The 16,800-nt window shown below is 41.0% G+C and overlaps 1 protein-coding gene across 3 annotated transcripts in view; it reads right to left on the minus strand.

Annotated features, from left to right (window-relative positions):
• The window catches only part of zgc:63587 (uncharacterized protein LOC393431 homolog), a 134,248-nt gene that overhangs the window by 65,712 nt on the left and 51,736 nt on the right, over nucleotides 1-16,800 (minus strand). For all 3 annotated transcript variants that reach the window (XM_048556193.1, XM_048556191.1, XM_048556192.2), the window contains 2 exons: nucleotides 12,516-12,650; nucleotides 5,721-5,838 (listed from right to left, as the gene is read on the minus strand). In XM_048556193.1, the coding sequence (XP_048412150.1) occupies nucleotides 5,721-5,838; nucleotides 12,516-12,650 (253 nt within the window). The remainder of the gene's footprint in view (nucleotides 1-5,720; nucleotides 5,839-12,515; nucleotides 12,651-16,800) is intronic.

The following is a 16,800-nucleotide window of genomic DNA, read 5'->3' on the forward strand; positions in this document are numbered from 1 at the left end:
TAAGAGATTGTCGGAACATAGGCAAAAGTGGGTAGTGGCATCAGTCAGACAGGCAAGAAATGTTCCGATTAAGTTGGGGGGGGTGGGGTTGGCGGTGGTTGCTAATATGGGATTGGAAAGGAACTCTCCATCGGTGAGTGCTTTTTCTTATATCTTTCTGGAAGGGTGGGTGGTAACAAGACACAAACAACATTCAAATCTGGGTGGGGTTGTGCTTTTCGCATAGCTCCACTTTTCACTTCACTGAGACAACTGTAGAATCTGCGATTTATATTCAATAGTCACAATTAGAGGAGTGTTAAATAAAGTACTCTCAATGCAAATGAAATACTGATAATAGGTTAACAATCTGAAACTCTAATTGCGCTTGTCTTTCCACATATCACCTGTTGAATATTTGCATTGTTTACTGCTTTCATTTCAGTTTTTAAGTGTTTGTAATAAAGCAAAGAAAGGACTTTTGAGAAAGCGAAGTCGTCATCTTCCAATGAAGAAATACAATTTGCATTAGATATCAACTGCACATAGAAAATGACAGAACTCTGTTGCAAAACATAGAATGTATTCAGCATAAGATGACATTCTGCCCGACGTGTTCATGCTAGCTGTCTGCAACTACAACTCACCTAATCCCACTGTGACACCTTTACACCATAATATCATAACACACCAATTTATTTTATGGCAAATAATTATCCAACTTCCTTTTGAAAGTCACCATTTGATCTCATCCAATCATATTCCAGAAATGGATTCCATATATTAATCGATAGCTGAACTGACCAGGGGGTAGCAAGGGCCTAGGGGTATTATTGCTGGACTGTTAATCCAAAGACCCAAAAACGTTCTGAGGACCTGGATTCAAATCCCGCCATGGTAATTGGTGGAACATGAATTCAATAAATATCTGGAATTAAGAATCCAATGATGACCACGAGTCCATTGCCGATTGTCAGAAAAACCCATCTGGTTCACTAATGTCCTTTAGGGAGAAAGCTGCCATCCTTACCTGGTCTGGACTACACGTGGCCCTCGACTCACAGCAACGTGGTTGACTTTGGGCAATTAAGGATGGACAATAAATGCTGCCTAGCCAGCGACGCCCTCATCTCATTAATGAATAAATGATTTTCAACACCTACAACAAATTTCCTCTCAACATCATCTTCTCTGAAGAGAACAGCCCCAACTTATCCAAGCTATCCCTCTAACTCAAGTCCTCAGTTCTACACTTTTCTGCAGACCCTCTGATTCCTTCACATCCTTCCTGAAGTGCACGGGCCAGAATTGGACAGTTACTTATGCTAGGGCTAAAACCAATCCTTTATAAAAAGGTTCACCATTATCCCTTTTACAAAATTTCTTACCATCTGTTTGGTTTGCCATTCTTGGCTATGGGTGTGTCTTGCAGCATTTTTTTTTAAAAACAGCTTAGTTGAATCAAAATGGAAGCTAAACTACCTTTCTGAAGGAGGGTCTAGACACAAAACGTTAGCTTTCCTGCTGCTCTGATGTTGCTTAGTCTGCTGTGCTCATTCAGTTCTACACTTTGTCGTCTCTGCTGAATTGACAGATTTGGTTTTTTTTTTTCTGTATCTATGGCTTAGGATAAAGTATTCAGCTGGCCACCTGAACAAACATTGGATAAATCAAATTTTCCCCACAGAAGTACCACAAGAGACTTGCAAGATATGAATTGATCACTTCTAAATAACACTGCATGCTCTACATCCTCTAACCGATGCTTAAATTCACACATAACACACTTCTTTATCCTAGAGTGTCTTCAGGCCCCTTGTAAGTCATTGTCTTTTGATGAGGAATCCAACAGCTACTAATTTACGACACTTTTTCCAAGGATGTCAAAAAACAATCACTGACAGAACCTACCTTTTATACATCCACGCAATCTAAAAGTTATTGGGGTAGAATTTCCACTAGTTTGGTACTTGAACTTACGGTACACTCAGCTAAACCAGCTTAAATGTTGAAGAGCATTTAAAAAAAACAGACAGTTATGCACACAAACACTACACTGTCTTTCATAACCTTTTCCACAAGTTCAGGCTTCAGTTTGTCCAAATCAGGCCTACCCCAGCCCACCAAAACTGGATACAAGCCTTTGTTTAAGTGGCAACATTCTGCTGCTTCTAGAACAGAACTCACTTTCTTAGGTGTACACGTACTGTAAATTTTACAAGCTTAAGACACAGAAGAAAGACATTTATCCCACTGTGAATTTGCAGGCTACAAGAGAGCTAAACATCCTAATCTCGCCAAGCAGCATGTTTCAAGCACTTTTATATCAAAAGAATTTTAATTTCATTAAAAAGTATTAAATATTTACATACTTTCAGACATTTGCAATGCTTTTAAGCAGGGTACTTACAGATAGAGATCTAAACACCCTACATAAAAATGTTTATTTATGCTGAGAGCCAAAACTGCACCACTCTTCAATTATACCATAAGACCATAAGACATAGGAGTGGAAGTAAAGCCATTCGGCGCATCAAGCCCACTCTGCCATTTAAATCATAGCTGATGGGCATTTCAACACCACTTCCCTGCAGTCTCCCCGTAGCCCTTGATTCCTTCTGAGATCAAGAATTTGTCAATCTCTGCCTTGAAGGCATCCATCGTCCCAGCCTCCACTGCAATCTGCGGCAATGAATTCCACAAGCCCACCACACTCTGGCTGAAGAAATGTCATCTCATTTCAGTTTTAAATTTATCCCCTCTAATTTTTAAGACTGTGCCCACGGGTCCTAGTCTCCCCGCCTAACAGAAACAACTTCCTAGTGTCCACCCCTTCTAAACCATACATTATCTTGTAAGTTTCTATTAGATCTCCCCTCAACCTTCTAAACTCTAATGAGTGCAATCCCAGGATCCTTAGCCGTTCATCATACGTTAAATCTACCATTCCAGAGATCATCCGTGTGAATCTCCGCTGGACACGCTCCAGGGCCAGTGTGTCCTTCCTGAGGTGTGTCCACCTATCTTCGTAATTAAAGAATTCTTGTCAATGGAATGAAAGAAAGAACTAGTTATGTAAAATAATTGTTAATTAACTGAAGATTTGTTTGCGATGATGTTAAAGATGTTAGCGAAGACATAATTGACGATGTTTGTGTGCGCAATTTGCTAATTACACCTAAAACAGAAAATCTACCTTACTGATTTAATAATCATAATCTAACTGCTTCCTTTATAGGAGACGGCAACAATATTTCTCCACTATGGATCTCAAGGTGAAATTCTGCAATTTGCATTTTAATGTGTTTGACCTTGCTTCAGGAACTTGAGTATTTGACTTTTTCATTTGCCAGTTTCAGGAACTCAGATGCAATCCAACGTTTCTGTCAAAAGAGAGAAGGCGATAGCCTGACGGTATTATTGCTGGATTATTAATCCAAAGGCCAAGATAACATTCTGGGGACCTGGGTTTGAATCCCACCATAACAGATGGTGGAATTTGAATTCAATAAAATATCTGGAATTAAGAATCCAATGATGATCGCGAATCCATTGTCGATTGTCGGAAAAACTGATCTGGTTCACTAATGTCCTTTACGAAAAGAAACTGCCATCCTTACCTGGTCTGGCCTACATGTGACTCTAGACTCACAGCAATGTGGTTGGCTCACCTGCCCTCTGGGCAATTCGGAACGGACAATAAATGCTTCCTAGCTAGTGTTGCCCTCATCCCGCGTTAATGAAATAAAGAAAAAAAATGTTATTGGAAACAACCTAAAGTATTCCAAAGTCAGAAAGAGTTGATTTGGTGCAAAAAAACACATCCTTCATCTTCAAGTTTGTTCTAGGCTAAACTGCATCATTTTTGAAAGCACTTTACCAACATAACATTAAAAGAAAGAACTTGCATTTTAAATAGACACACATCAGCAGGGCAACCAAGAGCACTCCAAAGAATTCCTATGAAGCATAGTCACCATGTGCACACAAAAATGGTCAATGCGCTAAAATAGTCTCACAATCAATAGCAAATGAACAAATAAATTGATTTGAAACAGGTTGTACTTTGGGAAATAAGTGAAATTGGGAGAATTTCCTGCTTTTCTTTTACTCCCAACTGAAAAGGCAAATAGGAGACTGTTGTTTTACAACTCCCTTAAAAGACAACAACTTTAACAATAAATCTCTCCCTCAACGTTACACTAAATTTTCAATCTGGTTTGCATGTTAAAATTTACAGCTTGAGCTGTGAATGCAAAGCTTGAGCCCATAAATATCTGCCTCAATGCAGGACTGTTATCAAATGAGTTAGATTGACACAAACTGCTCCATGAAGAAACAAAAAACATTGCCTACATTCCAAACAGCTATACAAAAGGCAAAATCTTTTCATGAATGTGACATATTTCTGGATCACCCTGCCTGATGTAGAATGTTCTGTTCAATGTAAACACAAGTACATTTGTCTGTAAGAAAAACAAAAGGGAAGCTGATGTACATTTGAAAAAAAACATATGTTTGATAAAGAGACTAAGGACTTGGCACTTTCAGATGTAGCATAGATGTGTGGTGGACTGAATGGTCTCCTCTGGTCTAGCAAAACCTTGCTATTTTATAATAATCGCAGAGGCCAGTTTGGTCTTTTACTTCTGCTCAGTTGGTGAGTGAATCATTGACTGGGTTTCGGTACAAATATTTGCAAGGCTCCTTCACAGGATACCTAGTCTAACACAAGCAAAAACAAAAGAATAACAGGCTAACAACCTGTACTTTTCAAGTAGGCTGCAGTAAATCAATATTAGCCTTGAAAAGAAACATTTGTGAAAGAGGCTATATTCATGCTGTTTTCTTTTCCAAAAGCCATGATGGAAAGGTATTTTTTTCATAGGTTTGTAACTTCTTGCAGAAAAAGCCTCAATATTTGATAAGAGGTGAGGCTTGCACTTAAGTCTTCATTTCTGTATGCGTGCAACCAACAGAGACACTGAAATGGCTGGGTGTACAGTCTACAGTCTCTGCAAACAACTTAGTTCACTGATAAAGACTTTTATATTTCCTTGAAACTATTACAATCAATTACAATCTATGTACCGAGTGGCCCACCTACCACTCTGCAAAGGCCGTTAAAACAAAGACTTCCTTCAGAAACAAATGCCACCACAAAAACCGTTCACAATGATAAAACTTTCCAACCTTCAAGCCCAAACAAAAGCACATTGAGAGAGAAAAAAAGCACACCCAAGCAGCTCTGCACTGGAAACAAAAAGCAGCAGGAAGAAAAGTTAGCCAGAGGTTTTTCCATGATTCCATAAAACTACTGTCACAACTGGATGGACACAAAAACTTCAGTTCAATGCATGACACTCAGCCTGAAAACAGCTACTGGTGTGCTGTGTAGGAATAATTACCAGATATGGGCAGAATGGATCTAACATCCCGTATAACATTGGGAAGAATCACAGAACACAGGTTCTGGAGCAACATTACAATGCTACAAGGTTGTGATTTCACTCCCCACTCCATGCAGAATTGTGCTTAACGTGACAGGAAAGTGTCAGAAAATCCCTTTTGGATACTCATCACCTATTACCAATGAAAGTAACTAACATTTATGGTTGAGATTTATCTTTGATAAATGCTAAAAAGAACACAAAGAAATTTAATAAAGTTGAGACTTCACTCAGGTTCATGACACTGCTGTCTCCCAAGTCTTTGCAAAGATCACAATGAGAACTACTTACTCTGCGCTTCAGTCGCTCTCTCTCCCTCAGCGTCAGTGTGTCTGCCTTGGCAATCACTGGCACAATATTTACTTTGCTGTGAATGGTCTTCATAAACTCTACATCTAGAGGTTTCAGGCTGCATAAGACAATAAACAGTTAAGAATAGCACACTCTTCCCCTAATTCATTGGCACATCCGAACTTCAGAAGCAGAATGCAATATTCCAAAGAAAACTGACAATCATTCTGGAACACTAAAGTCCTCAATCATTTGAGATTTTTTGGAATATTGGATTTGCCTCACTTTTGGCTTTGTAAACTTGGTTGCAGCTTGCACCAGAGCAAGCTCCATATTTCAAGAACACTTGCATAATCCAACAGACATCAATAATGTAGAATACAGTAATCTCCTTAATATAGACACTTTAGAAGTAACATTTGTACTTTTGAAATACAGGAGGTAAAGAAGCTTTATGCTACTGACCTATAGGGATATGTTCACCACATGGCAGTTCACTATACACTCCTCTCCAGAAAGGGTTCCTGCTTTAATTCAAGTTGCGGCACAGTGGCTCAATGGTTAGCACGGCTGCCTCACAGCGCCAGGGACCAGGGTCCGATTCGAGTCTCGGATGATTGTCTGTGTGGAGTCTGCACAGTGTCTGTGTGGGTTTTAGCCAAATACTGAATTTACTCCCTCCAAAGTAGTGCAGGTTAGGGGCAGCAGACTCAGTGGGGCAAAATGGCCTCTTTCTGCACCATAGGAGTTCTATGACTAAGTCTCCATGAGAATGGTCATAAAGGACCATGTACAGAGAACTTTGGCATCTTATAAACAATGGCCCAGAATGAACAATCATACTGAGAGGTGCAATGAGAGAAAAAAGAGCAAATTAAATATATTAGCAAAACCAGGGAATACCGGAAGACAACACACAGGGGAAGCAGGTGTTATTTAGTAAATCGGATTGTGTAATTAGAGATCTGAAGAAACAATTTCAAAGAAGAAAAAAGGAAACTATTTTAAAGAAAATATAACAGTTCCAACAGTACATATGAACTCCCAAGTGCAGTATCAAGCATTCACCTGCCCCTATCCCACAGAATGCTACAGCCATCTCAATTCACCCAAGCACAATAACAGAAATGAATAGCTCCAAGGATGACAAGTTGCAATAATGTGGCACCACTGCAGGTACTGCCCCACGCAAGTCTGGGGCAATAAAGCTCAACATTCAAGAACATCACTGCAATCTTCAACTCCTCTACTCAAAAGTCAATGAAGTTATTTGAAATTACCTATAAATTCAGAAATCCAGTACCTTTTCTGAAAGGAGATCAGAGATAATGGGAACTGCAGATGCTGGAGAATCCAAGATAACAAAGTGTGAAGCTGGATGAACACAGCAGGCCAAGCAGCATCTCAGGAGCACAAAAGCTGATGTTTCAGGCCTAGACCCTTCATCAGACAGGACCAACCTCAGGGAATCTCTTCGGCCTTGAAACCGCTCAACCATGTCCTGAAGCAAACCAGGTACCACAGCCACATCACCTTCCTCAGCACCTGCCTACGGAACTGGATCATCCCCAATGGACTACATCTACATTCAAGCCTTCCCAATTTGGCCCCAACCGTGACCACCTCTGATGAAGGGTCGAGGCCCGAAATGTCAGCTTTTGTGCTCCCGAAATGCTGCTTGGCCTGCTGTATTCATCCAGCTGCACATTTTGTTGTATTTGTGAATGAAGCTTTCAGAAAAGGTAACACAGTAATTAAGGGTCTCATTTAATTTGGTCCAGGACATGTACAAAGTAAATTGTTTACATCTGCTGCATATGAACTACTTGCAATTTTAAGGGCCAGGAATCCCATCCAAGAGTATCTCAAATAATCTCAACTGAAGAAATAAAGTGAAACCATCCAACGAGGAATGCTTGGAAGAGATCTGACAACACAGGTACTAGGAGATCAGAAACGTTTCAAATGACAACAAGACATCAAGAAATGTGGGAGACAGTATTTCTAAGTTGCTACTTCAGATCAGAGTTTGCGTCTCTCCAGCTGCTCAAACCATTTTCTACTCAAGAGACAGAATCTGAGATGGTAGGAACTGCAAGAGCAGGTGGGACGGTATCTATGATTGGTCGAGCTGGAGAGTCACTCCAGAGGTTCAGGAGTCTGGAACAGTGGGCTATTCAGAGGCAAATTTTGAGCACCCAACAGGGGGCAACCAAGCAGGAAGAGAAGCAGGGTTTGAATCTCCAGGTGGGTAACTGGACTGGAATGAGGGGCCGGAATGTTGACGAGGCAGTCTGGATGCAGCCAATTACAATTGGGTGTAACATTTCTCTTGAAGAAGCAATCAAGTTTTTGAATAAAGGAAGTTTTTGTCATGTCTTTGAAACTCATCTATATATGCACAACCGTGAATTTTGTGTTTCAAAAACTGCTGAACTCAAATTTAACTTCAATGAAGAGAATTCAAACTCCGTCCAAAAGATAACTAGACAAGGCTGTTGACGGTCATGTTATAAAGTTATAGCATACAGATTCTGCATAGGTTTCTCAAACTAAAACTGGATCATCAGGGGAACTGACTGAACAAACAGAATATAGAACATTACAGCACAGTACAGGCCCTTCGGCCCTCGATGTTGTGCCGACCTGTCATACCGATCTCAAGCCCATCTAACCTACACTATTCCATGTACGTCCATATGCTCATCCAATGACGACTTAAATGTACCTAAAGTTGGCAAATCTACTACCGTTGCAGGCAAAGCGTTCCATTCCCTTACTACTCTGAGTAAAGAAACTACCTCCGACATCTGTCCTATATCATTCACCCCTCAATTTAAAGTTATGCCCCCTTGTGCTCGCCGTCACCATCCTAGGAAAAAGGCTCTCCCTATCCAACCCTCTGATTATTTTATATGTTTGAATTAGGTCACCTCTCAACCTTCTTCTCTAATGAAAACAGCCTCAATTCCCTCAGCCTTTCCTCGTAAGACCTTCCCTCCACACCAGGCAACATCCTAGTAAATCTCCTCTGCACCCTTTCCAAAGCTTCCACATACTTCTTATAATGTGGTGACCAGAACTGTACACAATACACCAAGTGCGGCCGCACCAGAGTTTTGTACAGCTTCACCATAACCTCTTGGTTCCGGAACTCGATCCCTCTATTAATAAAAGCTAAAACACTGTATGCCTTCTTAACAGCCCTGTCAACCTGGGTGGCAACTTTCAAGGATCTGTGTACATGGATACCGAGATCTCTCTGCTCATCTACACTACTAAGAATCTTACCATTAGTCCTGTACTTTGCCTTCTGGTTACTCCTACCAAAGTGCATCACCTCACACTTATCTGCATTAAACTCCATTTGCCACCTCTCAGCCCAGCTCTGGAGCTTATCTATGTCTCTCTGCAACCTACAGCATCCTTCGTCACTATCCACAACTCCTCCAACCTTAGTGTTGTCCGCAAATTTACTAACCCATCCTTCTACGCCCTCATCCAGGTCATTTATAAAAATGACAAACAGCAGTGGACCCAACACCGACCCTTGCAGTACACCACTAGTAACTGGTCTCCAGGATGAACATTTCCCATCAACTACCACCCTCTGTCTTCTTTCAGCAAGCCAATTTCCGATCCAAACTGCTATATCTCCCACAATCCCATTCTCTGCATTTTGTACAATTGCCTACTGTGGGGAACCTTATCGAACACCTTGCTGAAATCCATATACACCACATCAACCGGTTTACTCTCATCTACCTGTTTGGTCACCTTCTCAAAGAACTCAATAAGGTTTGAGAGGCACGACCTTCCCTTCACAAAACCGTGCTGACTATCCCTAATCAATTTATTCTTTTCTAGATGATTATAAATCCTATCCCTTATAACCTTTTGCAACACTTTACCAACAACTGAGGTAAGGCTCACTGGTCCATAATTACCAGGGTTGTCTCTACTCCCCTTCTTGAAAAGGGGAACCACATGCACTATCCTCCAGTCGTCTGGCACTATTCCTGCAGACAATGACGAGTTAAAGATCAATGCCAAAGGCTTGGCAATCTCCTCCCTGGCTTCCCAGAGGATCCGAGGATAAATCCCATCCGGCCCAGGGGACTTATCTATCTTCACCCTCTGTAGGATTTCTAATACCTCTTCCTTGTGAGCCTCAATCCCACCTAGTCTAGTAGCCTGTATCTTAGTATTCTCCTCGACAACATTGTCGTTTTCTAGAGTGAATACTGTTAAAAAATATTCATTTAGCGCTTCCCCTATCTCATCTCACTCCACACACAACTTACCACTATCCTTGATTAGGCCTAATCTTACATTCATCATTCTTTTATTCCTTAAATACCGATAGAAAGCCTGAGGGTTTACCCTGATCATATCCGCCAACAACGTCTCATGTCTCCTCCTGGCTCTTCTGAGCTCTCTCTTTAGGTCTTTCCTGGCTACCTCGTAGCCCTCAAGTGCCCTAACTGAGCCTTCACATCTCATCCTAACATAAGCCGCCTTCTTCCTCTTGACCAGAGATTCCACCTCCTTCGTAAACCACGGCTCCCGTGCTCTACAGCTTCCTCCCTGCCTGACAGGTACATACTTACTTAGGGGACACAGGAGCTTTTCCTTGAATAAGCTCCACATTTCTAATGTGCCCATCCCCTGCAGTTTTCTTCCCCATCCTATGCTCCCTAAATCTTGCCTAATCTCATCGTAATTGCCTTTCTCCCAGCTATAACTCTTGCCCAGTGGTATACACCTATCCCTTTCCATCACTAAAGTAAACATAACAGAATTGTGATCGCTATTACCAAAGTGCTCACCTAATTCCAAATCTAACACCTGGCCGGGCTCATTACCCAGTACCAAATCTAATGCGGCTTCGCCCCTTGTTGGCCTATCTACATACTGTGTCAGGGAGCCCTCCTGCACACACTGGACAAAAACTGACTCATCTATAGTACTCGAACTATAGTGTTCCCAGTCAATATTTGGAAAGTTGAAGTCCCCCATGACAACTACCCTGTCTCTCTCACTCCTATCGAGAATCATCTTTGCTATCCTTTCCTCTACATCTCTGGAACTATTCGGAGGCCTATGGAAAACTCCCAACAGGGTGACTTCTCCTCTCCTCAGCCCATACTACCTCAGTTGACGAGTCCCCAAACATCCTTTCTGCAACTGTAATCCTGTCCTTGACCAACAATGCCACACCTCCGCCCCTTTTACCATCTTCTCTGTTCTTACTGAAACATCTAAATCCCGGAACCTGCACCAACCATTCCTGTCCCTGCTCTATCCATGTCTCCGAAATGGCCACAACATCGAAGTCCCAGGTACTAACTCATGCTGCAAGTTCACCCACCTTATTTCGGACGCTCCTGGCATTGAAGTAGACACCCTTCAAACCGACTTCTTGCTTGCCGGTGCCATCTTGCTTCCCTGAAACTTTATTTTGGACCACCCTACTCTCAACCTTTTCTATAGTCGATGTACAATTTTGGTGCCCATCCCCCTGCTGAATTAGTTTAAAACCCACCTGAATAGCCTGAGCAAATTTCCCCCCCAGGATATCAGTACCCCTCTGGTTCAGGTGAAGACCGTCTTGCTTGTAGAGGTCCCACCTACACCAGAAAGAGCCCCAATTATCCAAGAATCCAAAACCCTCCCTCCTGCACCATCCCTATAGCCACGTGTTCAACTCCTCTCTCTCCCTATTTCTCGCCTCACTGGCACGTGGCACGGGCAACAAACCAGAGACAACAACTCTGTTCGTCCTAGCTCTCAGCTTCCATCCTAGCTCCCTGAATTTCTGCCTTAAATCCCCGTCTCTCTTCCTACCTATGTCGTTGGTGCCAATGTTGACCACGACTTGGGGCTGCTCCCCTTAAGGATCCCAAAAACACGATCAGAGACCTCACGCACCCTGGCACCTGGGAGGCAACACACCAACACAACCAACATCAAACAGTTCATAAAAAGTATTGATGATCCAAAAGAAAGATATTTTCTTTGGGGTTCATTTGATGACGTTGTAAAAGATAAATTGGCTGTCCTGGAATAACAGTGTGAATATTTTGTAAGCGAGGAAATGGGGCTGATTATAATAAGCATAGATTTCATTCTGGAAAATTGAATATGGGAAATTTATTTATTACAAATTAACAAAAAACACCCCATTCAACCCATCATGTCTGCACTAAATTCCAGATGAGCACGGTGATTTAATGCCATTCTCCCATGCTTAACCCATAACCCAGCATATGGTTCGTATTTAAATAATCATACAATAGCATCTTGAATGCCTTGATTGAATCTTTCTCCACTGTATAGTTCATGCCAGATTCAAACAACACTCAGATTCCAAGTTAAAGATTAACTATGTATTCATCCAATATTTGATATATGTGCTCTCTCATGTCTCTGAAGACTCAATGCAAATCCAGAAGGTACTGTCACCATGAGACTCCTCTAATAAAAGGACTTAGCATGAACGAAAAAGGAGAACTTCAAAGTGAAAGAGTAGTCTCTAAAAATCAAAAAAGTATTTATCAAGAAGTTCTACAAAGAAGCTTCACAAGAGGATTAAAAAAGACTCAAGTTACTCTTGCTCAAATTCCATTCTGACATGAATAAAGAAATGATCTACTTCACTCAAAATTGGCACAGCAATTTACAGCATTGTTGGGCACCTTCATTAGGCAAGTTCTAATGTTGCAGCAACTAAGTTGGGTATATAGACAAGCATATTTTAATCATATACCTTGTAGAATGAGAAATGATTCTTACCCATGGCCAAAAGGAGAGATGAAGTAGAAACAACAATGGACTCTGTTGTCTACAATATGTCGTCTATTCAGGCCACTCTCATCATGAAGATATCTTTCAAACTGATTGTCAATATATTGAATGATTGGTCTGAAACTGCAGAGAAAAAAAAAGGAGCATAGAAACAATGGTATCAATTGTCACGCTATGCCAAAATCTGGTTATTAGATCCCTTAATACTGACTGACTAACTTGCAACTAAACATCTATAGCGGAGTCTCACCAAGGAGCCCAGATTCAAGTCCCACCTGCTCAAAGATGTGGAACAAAATGTCCAAAAAAGTTGATTAGAAAATATTCATGAGAGTCTAGAATCTATGCTGACATATCAATTTTCTTACAAACCAACAGCAACCTTGGAAATGCTCTTCTGGAAATTGCTGCAGCAAGAGTTCAGATCCTTCAGATCTCACTACACAATTAAACTTTATATTTTTAAGAATAACATTGCATTTACTAGTAAGAAACAGCGAGCATCTTGCTTATTGGCAGCATATTCCAAATGTGCTTCAGATCAAATTGATTACCATTGTCATGATCCTAGCTGATGTTATTACTGGACAAATCAGATCAGGTGGATGAAATCTGGCTTGATAGTTTAAGTTTTGTGTTTTTGTTTTGGTTTTGGTTTTAATGAGGTGACCTCTCACTGAAATACAAACATGCTACGCTACAGATTCAGTCTAACAACAAATAGAAATTTGTTATGCAAAAGTGATGAAGGTAAGATAGAAAAGCAAAACTATTTACATATAACCCATTAAGGATCTTTGAAGCCACACAGTTAAAAGTAATTCCAACACTCAGGCCAGTCACCACCATTCTCTCTTTCTCTCTCTCACTCCCCACATGTGAATCAATTTGTTGTTTAGAATTGGCAAGCTGAAAGATCCACTGATACTGGACATTAGAAACAAAAACTGCTGTAAAAGGCGGCTCTGATGGAGGATCACTGGATCCAAAATGTTGTTAACTGATTTCTCTCCACAGATGCTGCCAAACCTTGAGCTTTCCAAGTGATTTCTGCTTTCAATTTTGTTGCCAATAGTGAAAGTTAGGGACAGTACATGAATAACAGGCAAGATGCTCAATAGATGCTTTATTTTTTAAAAAATAAATATCCTTCATTCAGCCTGTGGTATTATTGACAAATATTTATTTCCCCTGCCAAATTGCACTCAAGGGGTTTGTGTTGGACCACATTCCTGAACTGCTACAATTTGTCTGCAAATATTCCAATAATGCTATTGATAAGTTCCAGCTTTTGGACCCAGCAACTGTGAAGCGAAGGTAATCAACCTAGGATGGCGAGACACTTGGAGGTAACATGATGCTCCTTCATGTCTGCTGCCTTATTTCCTTCTCGGTCAGGGGTCTGTGACCTGCAGCACATCCCAACTGCACCTCCCAAAGTTTTCCTGTTGGATTGTAATGTCATGACAAAAACCTGAAAAAATGTAAGTCCAGAAAAATACGACCAGTGATTTACTGTGGAAATTAAACAGAACCATAATAATTCATCTTTATTGTTTCAAAAGACTATTTTAACCAAAAACACTTCGGAATAAAGTTGTTTGACTGCTGCAACCGTACTAATGAATCAGAGATAATGTCTTTGGTTGGATGATCATAACGGTAAAACATGCTGATTATTTTCAGGATAGCTGCAAATGATAATTTGTTCTGAATGTGCTATTCGAAGCTTATGTTTAGTAATGAGAATCCAAAGCCCAATAAACTGTCTTAAATTTTGTTCATCACAATTTAAAAGTTTGTTTTGAAGATGAACTACTGTTAGTTATTAAAAAGTCAAAAACTGTGATAATTCTGACATAGGTATATCCAACATTTAGATTAGATTCCCTACAGTGTGGAAACAGGCCCTTCGGCCCAACAAGTCCACACCGCCCCTTGGAGCATCACCACCCAGACCCATCCCCGTATAACTCACACATCCCTGAACACTATGGACAATTTAGCATAGCCAATCCACCTAGCCTGCGCATCTTTGGACTGTGGGAGGAAATCGGAGCACCCAGAGGGAACCCAGGCAGACACAGGGAGAATGTGCAAACTCTGCACAGACAGGTACCTGAGGCTGGAATCGAACCCGGGTCCCTGGTGCTGTGAGGCTGCAGTGCTAACCAGTGAGCCACCGTACCGCCCTTTGTTTCTTGTTCATACTAAATTGATTACATTTCATTATTATGCGTAAATTATGTATCCTAGCAGAGATGCTTGTCAAATATTTTTTGTCTTTGAGAATCCAATGATCTTTAGGCAAATACTTTTCAAAAGGCTCTTCAGATTAAAAGAAAATATGCCAAACCCTTTTTTCAGGGGTAGAAGCTGTGGCTTTAGCACGTGCTGTTGAAGAAACCTTAGTAAGTCATGCAATTTGTAGTTAGTCTGCTCCAGTACCCAGAAATCAATACCCAGAGAGATGGGCATGGACTTGGCTGATTGTTTAAATATTTCTTCTACATCTTCTTTGCTAATGTCCTGCTGACACTAAAAGCCCACTCGATCAGCACACATGCACAAACATTTCAGTTGCTCTACCACTGACATTCAGTAACAGCAGTGTGTATTACCTACACACTGCATGGTAAAAATTCACCAAAGATAATTAGACAACACCATGACCATCCAGGAGGACAGCAGCAGCAGATAGATGGGACGCCATCACCGGAAATCTTCCCTCCAAGCCACTTACCACCCTGATGTGGAAATTTATCACAATTCCTGCACTGTTAGAGTCGAAAAACGGGAATTCCCTCCTTAAGAGCATTGTCAGTCTCCCTGCAGCATGTGGGCTGCAGCAGTTCAAGGAAGCAGCTCACCATCACCTTCTGAAGGGCAAAAGGGGCGGGCAAAAAATGCTGACCTAATATTTATTAAGCCAATTAAAATCAAGCCAATTTCACTTCACTGTCAGCAAAGCTGTCAAATTGGCAAAGAAATTATTTTATCCCTACAGTTCAGTGCCGTGGTAATGACTAATAGAAGGTAACTGAGATATCACTAGGCTTAGAGAGGATAATGTTTGATTTTACAGAATGTTGGACAAAGATTTGAATGAAATGATTAGCAGGACTGTGGAAAAACAGCAGGTAAATTAGACTAATTGGACAGCTCTAAGAACATTTTCTGAAGGAGAGGATTTCCTGCTCGGCCTGCTGCGTTCATCCAGCTCTACACCTTGTTAGTCCTAAGAATATGTCTGGGCACAATGGGCCAAATGGCCTCCATTATTACAGGATATCAATCAGTAAGAAACTATGGTGTGATGTTCTCTCTCAAAATGCAGGAACAATCCCCCAACATTCTCATAAATGCTTTCTTTTCAATTCCCATTCCGTTTGGTGGAAATGAATTAGTGGAAAATGCCACTGAGTAACCTGGAAACAAGAACATTCCAATCCCATGACTACCAACTTCACATTCACAGTGCAAGTGTATGTTACAAGATCCCACAGTAACAACAAACGATAAAGGCCACAATGACTTCATTGCTCCTCAGGTTTATGCTTTATATATGGAATGAAGTGATACACACCCCTTGGTGAAAATTTCTATAGGGCAGCACAATTGAAAGGAAGAAAAGTCATTGTGATGACCTACTCATACTGCTGAGTTAACTGTCCCATGGGAGGAAACACACGGGGAAAATTCAATAGGGTCAAAGTAAAAAGGTAGACACAGACTGGGCCTTAGAATGTAGCATTGCAGCAGTCTACTGAATACTCCCAGACCAAGTGGCAAACATCAATAGGCCTGTCTCTTGTATCCGAGACAGTTTGAATCAGCTGACTAACCACTATTTCTCAAATTGACAACACAGGACATTTGACCGAGAATGACAGGATTCCAACGTGATGCAGGGCAGAATCCTGGACACAAGTATTCAGGATATTGCATGTGAATTTGCACTGGTTCACTCACCAGCATGGTTTCCTCATGGGAGCACGTCAAAGAAAACAATTGGTACAAGTGACAATGAGTTATGCTTGCAATAAAAATTGCTACAAACTCTTTTGTTTCTAAAATGCACAAAAGCAACCCAAACCTGCTTAGCTGGGAATTCAGATAAGTTGCTTTTCTCAAATATTAAGTCTCTCAAAATTTGCACTGCAAGATCCCTCGCTGTCACCCCAAGATTAAAATATATCATGCAAGTGATGACATGGCACTTAAAGAAATTACACTGTGCACTCTTAATCAGACAAAATCACAACAGAGTACT

Source organism: Stegostoma tigrinum, chromosome 26 (assembly GCF_030684315.1).
Source record: "Stegostoma tigrinum isolate sSteTig4 chromosome 26, sSteTig4.hap1, whole genome shotgun sequence".
Taxonomy (NCBI): Eukaryota; Metazoa; Chordata; class Chondrichthyes; order Orectolobiformes; family Stegostomatidae; genus Stegostoma; species Stegostoma tigrinum.